General features: G+C 39.8%; 1 protein-coding gene across 1 annotated transcript in view; it reads left to right on the plus strand.

The window, feature by feature from the left end:
* UNC5D (unc-5 netrin receptor D) overlaps window positions 1-14194 on the plus strand; it is a 187356-nt gene extending 173162 nt beyond the window's left edge. The window contains exons 16-17 of the mRNA XM_090053908.1: window positions 1535-1713; window positions 7136-14194. Of these exons, the coding sequence (XP_089910034.1) occupies window positions 1535-1713; window positions 7136-7340 (384 nt within the window). The 3' untranslated portion in view covers window positions 7341-14194. The remainder of the gene's footprint in view (window positions 1-1534; window positions 1714-7135) is intronic.
* Window positions 14195-17429: the final 3235 nt, after the last annotated feature.

Below are 17429 nucleotides of genomic sequence, written 5' to 3' on the forward strand. Positions count from 1 at the left end.
CAAAGAAGCCACACCATTTTGACTCGTTCTTTTAAATCAGCACTCTTTATAAATACATTTAAGTATCCCTCGACCATGCTTTTGTGGTTTTACAAATAAAAAGGCTGATTTATTTTTTCATTGGTACTACAAACACTAGTTGGGATCTCAGACGCAAACCCTGTTCTTTCTGCCTTCAATCAATCTCATTGCTAGTGATCACAACTCAACCTGCACTCAGAACAAACTGCATGAGAGAAGCAGAGCAGACAACTGCTCATTCCCCATAGCTGCCCTGGCTCCTTCAAGGTTAAATCTGAGTGCAAAAGCCTGTGTGAAGCATGAACAAATAGTACCCTTCCCCTCGGTGCTAAGTCTCCCCTGTATTGACTGAGACAAATCCCACAGTCCTTGCTTCTTGGGGCATTTTCCTGAATTTTGAATACTCCGTGTCAAGCTAGTCTTGGCAACTGAGTTACCCAAGATATGTGGCCTTTTGTTTTCTATGTGCTGGCCAGAAACATATCACTATTTGATAAATTAGTTAAAAAATGCAATTTAGCAAACAGTTTGCTTGCAAATTGTTGGTATTCATTCGATTCGCGACCAACACATTTATTAGATAGCATTCTAAGCTATTGTTTCTGCTTCCTTAGGTGAACCTTTCCATGCAGAAACTCTGTATATTACAGAGTTTATTACACCGCATTAGAAAACTGATTAACTGAAACCTAGCTACTCAGGCGGTGGTTTAAATACCTCTGCGTCCTACCATAGTACCCTATGGTAGTATCCTCGAAGTTCAGGGTAAAGTGTAGGAGCTCTAAGTACATGAAAAAATCTCTGTTCTCAGGCATTGATATATACCCTTAGTTGTACTCGTTCATGAGTAGTGAATATGGAGAAAATGGACTAGCAAGCACTTTTAATTTCAGTGAACTCCTTTAAGTTTGGCAGCTTACAGTGGATCAAAGTGTCCCACTGTGTTTATGGTATAGTAAAGGGAGTTTCTGTTTCTCAACAGTGCTGAAAATACTAGCTTATACCAAGGAGTTAAGTTAGAGGATATATCCAGTGCGGAAAAAGCTTGGCAATAACAAAAGCATGCACCAACTGCTGAAACTTCCTTAGCCTGACGAAGGGTTTTTGAACCTGAAAGCTTGCTTAATAACTGTTTTCCAACTATTTAAGTTGGTCTAATAAAAGATATCAGATTCACCCAAATAACCTTGTCTGCCTGTGTCCTTAGACCAATATGGCTACAATCTACACCCTGGCAATAGCTTAGTGACTTGAAGCTTAGCACTGGGAGACCAGGGGTCAGCATTGCATCCTAACGGTTTTCCTGGGTGATGAAGGCCAATGAGTAGTTTTATCTTCCCTGTATGTAAAATGGGCTAATAGCTCTTTCCTACCTCCCAAGACTGCTGCCAGGGTAAATATAGTGAAAAGAGCTAGGTGCTTAGTTGCTATGATAATGGAGGTAACAACAGTACCTTTGGCAACCAGAAAGCTGACTTACCTACTAATTGTTTTGTTTTTGTATTATGCACAGAATGAAAGAGAAACTATCACCTTTTTTGCACATGATGACAGCAACTTCCCTGCACAGACTGGTCCAAAGGCCTTCAAAATCCCATACTCCATTAGACAGAGAATATGTGCAACATTTGACACGCCCAATGCCAAAGGCAAAGACTGGCAGATGTTAGCACAGAAAAACAGCATCAACAGGTAATGGAAGGCAATTCTAAAACGCAATATTTGCATATGCAATAGGAATAATTTGTTGCTAGCATAGGTTTTTTGTTGCTGTTATTGTTGTTTGCTGATATTAAATATGTTTGAATAATAATTATCATACTTACACTTAAGGGAAAACACTGCAGTTCATATATCTTTTTTATGTGATTAAAACAGCAGCTGAATGGAGAGCATCTCAGATTTAGGCTTTATTAGGCCACTGTAACATGAACCAAAGCTTGTGACACAAAACAGATTAGCGGGCAAAGCAGTGAACTGCGACTTAAAGAGATTTGGCTTCAGATACAGGCTCTGCGACATGTGGCTATGGGCAGATCACTTAATCCATGCTTTGAACATTCATTTATAGGAGAACGGATGGTAATTTCCTTCCTCGCTGGGGCATAGTGAAGCAGTCGGAAACCACATTGAACAGGGTGCTCACTCAAACACTCTATACACTCATCCCTCTCTTCCCATTCTTTGTGGTCGGGGAAAGCTAATAACTGTGTAACATCCGACACCGAGGCAATTCATTTGTGGAGACATTTGCAGGGTCTTGGCAGAATTTTTTTTTAACAGGAACAAAATCTTAGATGGAAACTGCCTCACAATCCCCCTTCTGAACAACCCTGAGTATGGAATTACAGCCAAAAGGCCAGCAGGCAGAGGACAAAGCCTAAACTCTGTGTTGGGATGCTGAGGGTAATCCCCTTTGTTCCCCTGTGCTAATGTCTCATCCCTGCATCTGGTTTAAGCTTGCATTCCAGATAAGCTTTCATTTCCCCATTTACAAGGACGCTTGCATTTCAGCACCTGTTTGCATTTAAGCCGCCCCTGCTTTGAAAATGCCTCCCTAGACCTTTCCACTGAGAATTTGCTTGCAGGTAAAGTGAAGTGCTTTTACCTTGTTTTGGAACTGGTTGTTTCTCATGTTTCCTTTGTTATGGAACACAGGTTTTTTCACTCAATGCCAGTATCTTACGAAAGAGTCCCTCTATTTGGAAAGAAAGGATGAATGGGAAGAGTAGGCATGCCTTCATTTGCTTTAGACAATACACAGGGACAGTATGCTAGTGACCACTCTGACCATCACTTTAGTTCTTCTCTCTTGAATAGGGGATATGGCAAATATGAGCTTAGCCCACTTAGAGCTAACAGAAAGATTTGCTATTTCTGTTATTTATTGAAATAAAACAATGTCTATGAAACTATGTTGCTTCATTCACCAGCGGTGGTAGAGATGCTGTTTGTAGAAGAGTTAAAATGTAAATAGGAATTTCAGGATCAACTGAGTCAATATAATAATAATAAAAACCTTTCAAGTACTAATACACTAATTTCTTTGGTTTTCAAAATGCTAACCTTCCTCTAAGAAGGCAGATACAGCCACACCATGGACTGTAGCTTGTGCTATCCTTATATTTTCTCCCAGCTGTTTATTTAGGGATGAATACAGGGATAAATTCCCTCTTAACATTCCCTTCAGGTTTAGCCCTGAACGATATTACTTTGACAAAGGCACTATCAACTTGTGAAACCTGATAAAACTGAACCATCGTGCACTTAGAGAAGGAAGAAGGGCTCATCATAAACTAGGATTCATTAGGTTCTTAGGGACTGCAGAACAGTATTTACCAAAGCCCATGCTATACCAGTAGGATTTATGTTAAACTAAGCCAGCCTGTTGCAGAATTTTCTTTAGAAGTGAAATGAGCGTGTGTTTGTTTTACCTGAGGCTGCCTTGTAGTACTTTGGATTCCACTGACACATCGGCTTTTGGATGAAACTCTGACAAATAAAACAAGTTAAGTGCATTTTTGTCTTCCCAGTTACTTGCTGTTGGTATGACTGGAGTCTCACCTTTATTTCACATTTAAACCACTGTATGGAGGGTTGATTTTGGTCACGTAAGTGACTCCCATTCAATGAGACAATTACGATGATAGGAAAACATTAATATTTTTATTGAAAATGGTTCAGTTCCCCACTTGGTATTACTGTACTCTTCCAGGAGGCACAGTTTTTGTAATGAGGTTACCTTATTTATTATAGACAATTTGACTTGTTAAGTGCAGAAATATATGAGAAAAGCTCCAAGAGTATATTCTTTTACCTGTTTTCATAAAGGTAGGATAGTCTTCTGTGAGTTCTATATTATGGAGGTATTTAAAAATATTGCATTTTTAGGTGCAGGGGACTACATGGTGGGGAACAATTAAGACCTGCTATAGGTGGCAGATGCCCCAAGATGTCTCATGGAAGGAATAGACAAGATGTGTAAAAACAATTCTTTTCTACCAACGAAGGTAAAATCAAGTAAGGAGTGCTTGTTGATTTAAAAAAAAAATACATCTCAGGCACAACTAGCTGCCTGTTAACATTACTCAGCCACCTTATGCTCAAAGAATGGGCATTCACACTGCTTCCAGTTTGAACAGAAGGTGAGATCTCATCTTGGAATAAATAATGCTGCTTTACAGAGAGGTGGCATGTGTCTTTCCAAGCACTCTGGATACGTTTTATTATGAATGGGATAAAGTGTAAAAGATACTGGCGGCAAATTGGAATTGGACACTGTGCGTTTGGAATAGCTTACATCCTGCTGTCTGTTTATAAATGATCCCAAACAGGAGATATATTTCCAGAACAAATAAATACAGGTGGCTTACCACTTGGCTTTACCCCATTCTTCCTTTTTTTTTTTTTACATCCATAATAAAAACCAAACAATGAGAAGAGAGAAGAGAGTCTGCTGTCAGCATGGTTGGCAGACAGAAACTAGCGTTCACGTAAGCTGTAGCAAATATTCCAAACCATAATACCAATATCAGACTAGTATGTCAACAAACATGAAGGCATGGGTCAACTGGCCACTACTTTCTGATCACATTCACAAAACTACACTTGTGAAGATAACATCATGCAAAGTTTTGCAACGCAGTGAGCAAAATATATTCTAGTCCCAATCCTAATAATTAAGCAGTTGAGCTGCATTGTGCAATTTTACAGAAGACCTTGTCTTACACTGCCTGTGAAACACAACCACATTTCTTAAACGCTCGCTCACAAAGATATAAACTCTGACTAATATGGATACACCTGCAACCTATCTAGGTGAAGTACAAACTGCAGTGGTGGGAGACAACTGTAGAAGAGGCAAGATAGGACATTACATGCACGCCATTATTGTGTACCACCATTGCTTTATTGTCCACAAAACTATTTTAATAGTATAAAAGTTTTTAAAAGAAATTCAGATTCCGACTGTCATGTGTTACCCATGTAGCCCATTGGCTTCAGGTACTACTCTGTCTATCCAAAACAGAGAGCCAGGCAGTTCATCCTGTGACTCTGCACTTTGCAATGCACTAAACAATTCAGGGCTTAAATTCTATTTCACCGCAGAGGCTGTCTGTATTAGAATACAATATCTGTACATGATTCACTATTTGCATCTAACTTTCTGCCACCTAAAGGTGCCAAACACGGTACAAAAAATAGCCGAGCCTGTGAAAAAAAGTAGGTATATATGCCTGTTTTAATAACCTGGGAGTAGCAGCAAGAAGGTGTTTGGTATCAAACGTTTTTTTTTCAAGTTTGCTTTAGCTGTGACTTGAGGGCACATTGCTCAGGAACAACTGCTATGAATTCAATATACTGGTAAGCTGCTTTAAAAGCCTCTAGATCAAAACAAAAGCAACCCTGAAAGAAAAATAAAGAGTGCCGACATGGTTTGCTGATTTACAGTGCAACACGGCATGCAACTTGAGGGCACTTATCTTGAAATTGCAATCTCAGGGTAAACCCTGCCCTTGATGACACGAGACTTTTCTAGTATGTGTGGGTTAACTTGTGCAAAGTGGCCCAATGTGTGTTGATTTGGTTTGGGGTTAGATTTTTTTCTGCTGGGCTTTCATCAGTAAATATTGGTCTGAGCACAAGACTTACTAGTAACCTTGGGCAGGAATTATGTGAAATAGGTCTGTTGATAATTGCCTAAAAGGGTCTTGTCCCTGCAGACTTCAGCTGGCAAAACTTCATTTTGGTCTGCAATGGCAGAGGAAGGCCTTCGTGGCACCAAAAATATACAGCAACTAGAATGTAAGGGGCTTATTGCACTCAAATGTTGGTGGTAGCCTGAGTTTGTAGCAGTCACATCTTCTTAAGGCTAAAACCCTTGTCTGACTATCCCACACCTGGAGGACTAAAACTTGGGCAGCTCATTCGTGGGCGGCGGCCACACGTTAATGGTACATGAGCTCGGTAACATGGATCAGAGCTAAACCTGCCCTGGGATGGCATAATTTTCACCTGCCTAAAGGGTACTTATAACTAGTTTCAGGTGATAATGTGTAGACAATCCCAGGGGTAAGAGTACCACAGTGCTGCCTAAAATTAACAAAGCTCTAAGCCTTTTAATTTAAGGGAGCTGCACGATGGCTTCGTCAGATGAACGGATGCTGCATTACAAAGAAACCAATGTCAAAGGTATCTAAAGCTACTGTCTAACCAAATGTTCCAGGAGTACTTGGAATAAGTGCTGCAGTTATAATTTAGACATTTTCAGTGTCAGTAAACAGCATTAGCTGTTTCTCACTTCTCTTTGCTGTTCTGCAATTCAATCACTTTCTTTCCTGCACTCACATATATATGTATATATAGTGCATATTACACAAAGTTTATGCATGTGTGTTCGCATGCAATAGATTTATTTGTATCATTATATCCAGGCAAATATACAAGTAGTTGCATCAAACAGGCATTGTGGCAGACGGAAAGGATAACATGAATTTATTAACCAAGTTGTTCTGCCAGGTCTCTTGCAAATAATATTCTGCAAAATTCCATAAATCAGATATATGCATTTTTTAACCAAATCAAAATGCGTAAGTAAAAAAAGATGTAAAAATATATGATACTTGTAGTTCATCACCACAGGTACCAGTTAGAAGTCAATTTTCTCTCATCTAACATGCATCCGCAGATATATATTTAACTTTAACCTATACCCCTTCATAATGTTAATTTGATGCTTAAATTATATGAGTGGCTGTGACAAGGTCTTATTTAAATTACTGTCCACAAATCCTTGTTCATCCTACCTCTTTAAAAATGAACCCCAGTGTCACCTGAAGGTTAGTCTCAACAATACGCTCCCATGCAGTACCACTTTCATTCCTCCAAGTCCTGTTTTTCCTGAAGGTTTTAGAGAAATGAAGTTACACTGCAAAGAAAATTGGCATTTTGAGGAGCAGCTGGCTGGCTACTTTAATGTCCGTGAAGTCTGCTTTCTTGTCTGAAATGCATCTGTAGCAGCAGGGATGATGGACAGAAGGTCAGTTTCACATTCATGGTAATAATCATGTAAAGACCTTTCTAATCCTTTTGTTTTACCTTTCCTCCCTTTTAGGAATCTCTCTTACTTTGCTACACAAAGTAGTCCATCTGCTGTCATTTTGGACCTCTGGGAAGCCCGACATCAGCATGATGGTGACCTTGACTCCCTAGCCTGTGCTCTGGAAGAGATAGGAAGGACGCACTCCAAAATCTCAAACATTACAGAAACTCAGATTGAGGAATCCGACTTCAACTACAGTAGACAAAACGGACTTTAGCCATTTCTTTTCCACTCAAGAACCAATGGCCAACTTTGACTTTTATATTAGGGAGTTTCTCCTTGCAGGGAGGAAATAAGGGTTTTCTGCACATTGCATATAAGGAATCAGATCTTCATTTCCACTATACAAGTTTTAGCTGGAGGAGCAGAAGAAGCCCCACTATAACACCACCCAAGAAAATGTCAAGCTTCTCCATGATGCCGTTGTCTTCTCAGAATTAACACTTACGGTTTGTGTGTAGAAAACAAACCTTGCTTTTCTACAATTCCTAGGAGGCAATAGGATAAGGAAGCTACAAACTCTGAAGGTAAATATCATGAAATAACTTATTTAGGAAATAATAATGCAAACCAGAGACACAAAGGTGGCACTGACAATTATGCTAAATAAATAATGTACTAAATATTCAGAGCCGCTTGAGTCTCTGGGTTTCAAGGTTTGACCACCTGGGCTTAGAGTCTCCAGTGCCCTGCACCTTGTTAATTTTCCATGGTGCAGAGGTGGATTTACAACACTATCCTGACAATTTGATAGCTTTATGCATTCACTTTGATAGAAACTAATTGCAGGACAGCAGAGAATCTGGACTATGGTATTCAGCCATTCAGGGAACTGAAGCCTCTACCATTTCCCTGGCTACTCTGTTGGGAAAAACACCCCAAACATTCCTTTCAGAAACTGTTATGCTTTTTTTTTTTTTTTTTTTTTAATGTGCAATGTTATTCCAAATTTTCAGTTTTATGCCACCTTGAAGTAGCACTTTTATAACAACCAAATACAGTATTGATAACTGCCAGTCCTGCTGTAGCCATTTTTCACCCTGTTTGGGGGCTGACCTACAAAGGTAAAGCAATCATCAAAACAGCTTAATTTTGGCACCAGTTCAGACAGAAATAATCAACACTGCTGAGCTTGGCTTTGTTTTAATCAGACGCTGCACAGTCTTGGGGGCATACCCAGAAATTGGTACAGTTACATCCCGGAGGTTCTCTCAAATGGTGGCAGCTCCACATTTGGAGCTGAATTTGAACCCAGTATGTTTCATCTGGTGACAGACATTTGATATCTGCCAACAGCTAACTAATCCAGATAAGAAACCTTTCTGACTTCCCACCTGCCCCTGTTCAAAATTAACTGGAACTTCAATCAATCACAAAAGCTGATCCTGTCGGAGGTGTTCTCCAGGCAGTGGTAGTGAACCAGATCTAAACAGAGTTTCAACTCATCGAGGCTAAGTGTCAGTTAACTATGACACCAGATTAGTAGCTTTGGTGATGTGGGCAACACACACCCTAAAAATAATCTGAACCTATTTCTTCATACAGGAGTCCAGGTGCTGATATAGAATTTAATGACTCTTGTCAGTGCAGTGATTTGGCAGGTAACTCTGTCTCACTGATCTCCGAATCCAACATTTTGGGCTCGGCCATCTAAAATAAGCATGTTGACCAGCCCACTGCTACACACAGGCCCGGCATATTTTTTGCATTCAGTATTTCACACAACACTTTGTGACAAGTTTCCAAAAGAACAAATAAAAAGGTACTTTCCTACTTCCAGTTGAAATGGCATTGGTTCTAAGCCTATTTTATACCTGGACAAAATACCAGCCTTCTCTGCAGGAAGAAACAAAGCTGTGACTGTTATCAGTGACCCATAGCTCTTCCTTTTTTTAAAAAAAAAAATATATATATTTCTGGGGACTTTGTTTTCTGCTCTTCAGATACCTGTTCTTTACTGAGGCAAGTGTCAGTGAGAAAAAAATGACAATGTGGCACCAATCAAAAACCAATGTGTAGTAAAAGTGCATTGTAGTTGTCTGGGAAACATCCAACAGCAGCTTTTTGGCAGTGAACTTATTCTCTCGTCTTCACTCCTACACAGTTTTATTTTGATAATGGCTTTTTCATATGGCTTAGGTTAGCTAATCAAAACAAGGATTCCTAAGTATACTCTGTATGTGCAATAATGTGTTCACACCATTGCAGAACTTCTACATGTGTTTCTGCAGTTACCGACTCCAAATATGTTTGATGCACTCAAGGCATATAGGAGTCAGAGGGAGCTGCAGCATAGACCTTGGGGTGTCATTTCCCTGTCCCCCAGGAAAAGTATAAGCTTTACTGTGCAGGACTCCAACTGTTTCTAAAAGAAGAAACCCCACCCAGAACAACCCAAACCTGCCTACTGAAATTCTGCATGTGGATAAAATTACTCTACTTTCTGTGCAGTGTGTTCAGAAAAAAGTTTGTCCCTCATAGGGAATGATAGAGACATCATAAAGAAGGAGCACTATTTGACTTCTTCAAAAAGAGACTGTCCAGAGAAAGTCTTCAGATTAAAGAGATATGGATTGTACCACAATATCAATACTTGATCCTGAGCCCACTGTTAAGTGAATGGGAGTCTTCCCACTGACTTGACGGGGTTTGGAGTATGCATCTGTCAAAGTTAGTTTCTCATAATCAATTATTTGCAGGAAAAGTCATCTCAAAGGCACTGAGCTATTCTGCCAGAGAGGTTTCAGCATGGGGCCCGAGTTATGATGATATGTTGCTGAACATAGGGTGCACCTGCACGTGTTGCTATTGCAATGTTGTTACTGCACCATGATTTAGTAATTCCTGTTGGAAGTACTAAATCACGTCGCAATCACAGCCCGTACTGTGCTGTGTGCGCTGCAAATGGCTGTTTTTAGCAGCTACTTCGTCATAGCAGCACACTATAATGGCAGAGCACACAGCTATGGCGAAGTAGCTCCTGGTCATATATAGACCCCTACGGATGCTACGGTGACATAGCATCACATGTAGACATGCCCACAGTGTAGTTTTCTTTTATTTCCTTTCCCAAATTAGTTATTTTGTTGCCTGTGACTAGATGTTGCATTTGTCCCAGGAGCAAGCTGTTGTAATTCATTCCAGCACAAGTGTGTTAGGGCTGCGTGCTCTGGCTGGCCACCAAATAGCAAAGGAGCAGCAACACAACTTGGAAGGGTGACGTGTAGAAAAGACTGTGCCCCTGCTGATCTGATCCAGTTGAAACCGCAAATGAGATGCTTATTTACATCCTAAGTCTTTTATATGCCATTTGAATGAAGTACTCTGCCATTTTCTAAATCTGTGGTTGTTTTGATGCCCTTGTAATACGCAAGCAGGCTGGAAATGCTATATAATGGGCACATCTACATGTCACTCTACAGTGGTGTTGCTATTGTGCCGTGCTTTAGTACTTCCTTTTGTACTTAAGCATGGTGCAGTAACTGCCTGTGCTATGCCATGTGTGCCCCACACAGTTAAATTTTGCCACTGTCACTGTAGGGGCACGCTATATCAGGGAAGTGTGCCGCTACAGCAGTGTAGCTGCCGATCACATGATTGCTATGTCACCAGAGCATGTCATACGGTGATGTAGCACATCACTACATTACTGTAGGGCGACATGTAGGTGCACCCAAAAAGACCTTTATCTAACTTCTGCCATCTAGAATAGGCAAACTTACATCAGAGTTAGGGTTAAAATTGCAACCAGGTACCTGGCTTACATACTCCAGTGTAACCCAGTCCAGCAGTGCACAAGAATTACATCACTGTTCTGATCACATAAGAGCTCTCTCATTTCCTTCACACACGCAAATTCCACTTGCCTCCCAAAAAATATTAATCTGATAAATGCAAAATATAAGCACGTGTTTTTATGTAGCTGTGTGCTGGTTGGTTTTGCCAGTTACTTTGGAATAGAAGTGCCAAAGCATGATGCACGCATTTCAGTGCCCTCAATATTTTTTCTTACTCATGCAAAAGGAGGAGGTGAAAGAAATGTCAGCATTTCAACTAAGTCTGGCTTTCCAGTAGCTGTCTTTCCTGGACTAAAATGCCTCACTCAGCAATTATAAAAACCAGCCAAGCAAATACCCAAGCTGACAAATGCAACTGAGAAAGCTGCATTCAAGGGTTATTGTACAAAGGGGTAAAACACCTTTCCTGAAGAGTTAGCTCAGGCTGTTACTTGAGTACTGCCCCCTTTCACCCAAAACCGCCTCATTTGTATTCAGTGGACTTTCAACCCAAGCCAGTTTATGAGCATGCATTTGGCCCAGGGTTCTCCTTTTATGTGATCCAGTTACCCATGCACTTTTTAGTAAGGGTGGAGGGTTATACGCACACGTTCTGACATCCCTGTACTGCCTTCCCACAGTTCCTGCCACATTCAGAAAGCCAGGCAAGTTCTCCCACAATTTACTGTCATCCTTTCATTGAGCAGCATGGCTTGCTGCAGCAATGTTTCAAGAGATATACTTTCAGACGACCTACTAGCACATCTGAGAGAGCGCAACATCGATCAGATTTTGGCAACTCACCATGGCTCACAGTGTGGCTGTTCACTGTGAAGCTAGGCTAACCCAGGTGCTGCTCCCCAAGCCTGAGTCTGAAGTGAAGATACACCCTTCGTTGCGAAGCTTGCTTTCTTTTGTGCTGGTTTTACAGCACGGTATTAGTAATGCTTTGTGCTTTTCTGAAATTGGCTACTCCCAGCTCCACATCCTTCCCACTTCATGTGCATTACCCTCATTGGAAGAAGTTAAGTGACAGGGATTTTTGTAAAGAAAAGCTCAGCTGACATTTTGATACCTAAATGAAGCAAGGTGGATGCTCAGCTCCCAATAACAATGTCTTTATTTACATCATGTAAATAAGTCACGGGCTGCCTCCTCTTTTCCGTATCAGGAAGCACTTTATTTCCTAATTTATGTGTTTATTTATTTTATGGACAGGCTTATAAGGGTGTGTTGCAATATGGGATTTGCACAGAACAGTAACCTATGTAATTTATATATGCAAATGCCGCGGAGAGCAAAACATGTCAAGTGCCGAGCACTTTTGACATTCTGGACGCTTCAACTTTGATGTCTAAATGTCAGCTGAACACTTTTGAAAATCTGATTGTAGAGGTCTGGTCTGCCCCTTTGAAAGTGTCCTGCTAGTGAAGGGGTGGCTAACCGGGAACTTAAAACTCCAGAGGAGCAAGCTGAAGGGAGCAGGCTAAGGGGAAGGTCAGAGTGGAGAATGACTCTTTTGATGTCCAGGACAGATGGAGGATTTTGGGTTGCTCTCTTTGTTTGGTAAGAATTGAACTCCCCGAGGGACTAGTAACAGTGTATAGGACCTGCTTACACCCATCCGTTGGGGCTCCAACATGGACACAAAGGTGAATAGCCAAGAACAGCACTGGAGAATACCAAACTCAGTTGTCCCCCCAGCAGAGTGATGGGCACTAAGAAAAAAGGAGATATTGTACTGCACTTTGAAGCTCCACACAGGGAACAGATTCTGCTGTGGTGAAAAATCAGCACTACTCTCCACCACTTGGAGATGCGTCCTGTTATTTTTATTCACACTAAATGCTTTTTCCAGATCTTTCAGCACTGAGAGTCATTTAAGCCTAATAGTTATGCTTTAAAAATGACTTACAATTATGCCCCAAAAATGGTGCACTTCACAGCTTCACCAGACTGCAGCATCATAAAGTTAATTTACAGTTTTTACAACATTGCTTTTGCAGTCTTACTAGTTTACATTAAAATCCTTTAAGCCAAAAGAAAAGGAAGTCCGCTCTGTAGATTTAAATGCAAACTTCATTTACCAGTGCAAGAAATCCCATAAAACTCGGATGTACTCCACCTAAATTTTTATTGGGCTTTTTGTAAGAGATGAAAAGCTATTGACATAGTTCTCTTTAAAGATGGGGAACTATTTTTATTATTTTTATCTGTGACAACAGCTGTTATCCTTTCTTGTGTCCTGTACACAGTTTTCTTTCAGCAGGTCCTGAGAGAGGGTATTCAGCCCAAATCACTAAAAGAGGCCTCTCTTAGGAATAAAAGCTGTTGACATCACATAAGAAGTCTTTCTCTTCTTGACAGACGATACTTTAGGAAAGTTTTAAAACACGGAATACCTGTTCCATTCTAGATGGTGCTTTCCCACTGCCAAAATGATAGTGTAGGTATAAAATGGAATTAAAGTCTGAGAAATGGTTGTAAGATTTTGCTGCCAATTTGACAATTTTCTTTTTTTAGCCTACTTAAAATAGGTCTATGTTCTGTATGCAAGAAATAAAGGACTACGTTGTCTTGAATGATAATTGAGTATAAAATGGAAATTATCCCAAAGCCCATGACAACTATGCCAGATCTGAAAATGTGTCTTTCTAGACTATTATATTACTTATTTAAGTTATTAATAAGGAATTGCCCCCCACCCCTTTTCTTTTCTTTTTTACACAATAGTAGAGCTGGTCACATTACTCCTTGCAAATTTTCAATCTGCTGTTCCTCAGTACTTACTGGACAATTTTCTTCATAAAATGTTCACTTGAATTATTTCCTACTATTGTGGTATGTAACTGGACAGAGTTGGTCATGTGAAACTGTTTCCACTCTCTGAATGGTGAACTATTTTAATGGAGAAATATGACAAATGGTGCAGAAACACATTTTTTGGATACATATTCATTAGCTACACTAATACTTGCAAAAACTTTAGGGATTCCCCCAACAAATGCAGTCAATTGAACACTTGGTGTATAACAAATCCATCATCTGCACTGCCAAACTGAATTCAGTGCTTCTGCCTGCAAACGTATTTATTATTTTCCAGAATATTCAATCCAGCTCATATTACCAAACTGTCACATAATCAAACCTGATATTAATGGTAGCAACCTTTTTATTTTTTTTTTTATCAGTAAGAATAAAACAAATCTTACTTCAAGATTATGGCCAATTCCTAGAGAATACTTTGATATTATGAATCCCAGTGGGCACTATGAAGAGAACTACTGTTGTAGGCAGAGCCACAAAGAAATGAAAGGCTTGTGGTCTCCATATTTGCTGTTCTGTCCAAAAAAAGTCTAGACATTTGACACAATATATTTTTTGTATTAGAGATTAATAGTACAGATTCTAATTGTGTTTCTTGTCTGGGGAGGGCGGGGGGGAGGGAGCTGGGTTGTATTGTACTTTTCAAAGCTATTGCAAAAGCTGCTTTAAAATCAGCTGTTCAGCTGTATTGAATAACTGGTTTGTGCTTTACAAGAGAGTCTGCGTGAGCCAGGATTTGATGGGTAGCCTCAATGCCTCACTGTCACTGGGTAACTAGAGCTGAAGTCACTTGTGAAAATTTAGTTAAGGGATGGGGAGGTTAGATGACCCATCCCTGAATTGTTATGTAGTGTGTTGTGACCAAATGAGACTAGACACTCACCTACTGTAGAACTGTGGTTTTGTTAGCAGCTACTTAGTGTGTCTGCCTCCCGGTGTGATGACCTTGGTTTGGAATGTCCTCCTGCACACGCAGGGAAATGTCATCCCATGTTGCCTGGTATATATAGGTAGATATATAAAACCTCACTGTCTGATTTCAAAAGGAAATGTGTAGCACAAACTGAAGCTTAGGGTGCTGTGCACCAAGGCTGGTGTGAGTTTTTTCTGACTTGGAGGGGGTTTTGGATGCAAAGATGCAGATGCAACTAGTAATTGCTCCAAAGAGAAACATCGTGTTGTGACAAATCCTCACCCTATATAGCTGGTCAAAAAAAAATAAACCCAACAAAAAACAGAAAGGATTTGCAGTAGTGTTAAGATCTCCTGTTGTTCTCATTGAAATTTTAATTTTTACCTCTCTGATCATTTTAAAGAAATGAATTTCTTCAGCCTTTTTTTTTTTATGTTGATGTTGAAATTTTGGAATTTGACAAAAGTTCATCTCGAGTTCCAGTCCCATGAACTCCTTCCACTTGCAAAAACAAACCAAAAAGCAAGTGCTATTACTGGAAGTGCTTAGATTGAAGTTCTCGGATGCATCAGTAAGACCCAGTTCACGTCCAGAAGACGCACTGAACTCTTTCCCAAGTAAGTACAGAGACTGCCCGCTGGGGATAGGACATACATACTAGAAGATATTGGGCGATAGCAAAGGCTGATACCATGTAATTAGTCACTTGGGAGCTACAGCTGTCATTTCTCTGAGTCAAATTCACCCCTATTGCAACTTCATTGATCTCAATTTACATGACAAATGTGCAATATACATCTTGGGGACAGAAAAGTTTTGTGCCAATCAGTCCTATTTGGATCTCTACCAATATTATGCAGAGCTAGAGCTGGTTGAAAATGAGAACTAGAACAATAATTTGGGGGGGGGGGGAACCTCTCACATTTTCTTCTTTTCTTTGTCATGCTTGGAACTTTGACAACTTTTCATTGCTTTTTCAAGCTCTGCAAAATGTTGACCGGCCTTTTAGTTGGAAAGGGAGGAAGAGGAGAAATGTAATGAAAAATGTAGCCAAAAGTTAACATTTAAAAGAAAAAAGATTACCAGTCTTGTATCAGGTTTGAAACATATCCCTCTTCTATCCCTTCTCTTCTGCATTGAGCAGGGTCGGAGAAGAGCTGAGGCTTTTGGCTTGTACTTTCCACAAGCAGCCAGTTCAGCATCTCCTCTGCCCCCCACCTTTTCAGTGGGTTTAGTACTGAAAAAAGAACAAAGGTTTGAATGCTTTCTTTAATATGAAGCTGAAGGAATAAGCAAACAAGCCAGAAAATCATTAAATAAAAGCATGGCCTTGGCTTCATACCACACTTTCTGTGCCTTGTACTATCAATGTAAATTCTGAATGTTGTACAGTAAATACTTGGGAAAGACTCCTTGGAAAAGGCTGCACTGGCTTCTTTTTTCAGCACATGTACATATATAAATATATATACATATATATTTGGTAATGCCAAACAGCTGTGTTATATTGTATTGAAAAAAAAATAATGGACAGTTTGGATGTTTTATGTAGAGTTTGCAAAAATTGTATGGCTATAGCCTTTTGAAGATAAATGTACAGAGGTAAATTACTGCATATCAGTTATTTATGAATAAAGAGTCTTTTATTGACATCTTATATTATCCTATGAGTGGCACATTAATTTTTGTGATAAAACAAGATGATCTGATATGAAGGCTTTGTAATGCTCATGTGATTTTACAATGAGCCTCTTAAAATCTGCAAGAGTTGAGGCTAGGTAAGTGAGTTCCATGGGAGCTGCCTTACAGAAAAATCATTTTTTTCCGCATAAACCAGCTGCAGTCTACATGAATATGACTATGATGGTGGTTTGACCGTGTAGCAAGACTAACTGCATTAAAAAAAACAAGGTTGTCAGTTTACTTTCACTGTAAATTAATTGTGGGCCTTATCCAAAGCCTATTTATGGAAGCAGAACTTCTGTTGTCTTCAAAGCCATTTGGAGCTCTGCCTGAGCTGACACAAATAGGTTTCAACATAACCTGAGTGCGCCATGTAAGATACCCTGCTTAAAGCTTGTGATGGACTTGTATTATTGAATTACCATAGTATTCAGGAACCTTATTGCTGTATCTGGACTCCTTTGTACTAGGCATTATATAAAAGTAAGTGTTTTGTCCGCAAAGGAATACCTGCCAATACGTAGCTCGCTCTTGTTCTGAATGAGCAAATAAGTGGTGGCTGCTCTTTGAATCCTGAAGCCAAGGCAATGAGTTTAATTCTGTTTACCACAAATATACACATATGCCCAATCAATCATCTTTTGATTTGTAAATGTCTCTGTATTTGGTTTGAGATGGACACCCATTATTCCGATAAAACTTCACCGTAAAAATGATCGTATAGTATAATGGAATCATACCCCACCTTCAGAGAAGAGGCAAATATCCACTGAGCAAATTATGGTCAACTCTCATACGGTCAAGTTTAACTGTTTTCAAATGGGAAGCATGTGGAATAAAATCCTGCATGTCAGGGTGGTTAAATCAACCCCATAATAAAAGCTAGCCCACTGCAAACACGAAGCTCTCTGGTTAAAACCAGGTTGGCATGGGTAAGTGAGATACTCATGTGATAGATAACAAGCAAGGGGTATCTGTATCTTATTTAGACACTTTTATAGGACCAACTAAATAGTTGGGAAAATTGTTCTTTGCAAGCTTTTGGGCACAAACATCAAGCTTGCAAAGAACAATTTTTCCAACTATTTAGTTAGTCTAACAAAAGGTA

Source organism: Crocodylus siamensis, chromosome 6 (genome assembly GCF_052110815.1).
Source record: "Crocodylus siamensis isolate JL-2025a chromosome 6, ASM5211081v1, whole genome shotgun sequence".
In the NCBI taxonomy this organism is placed as follows: Eukaryota; Metazoa; Chordata; order Crocodylia; family Crocodylidae; genus Crocodylus; species Crocodylus siamensis.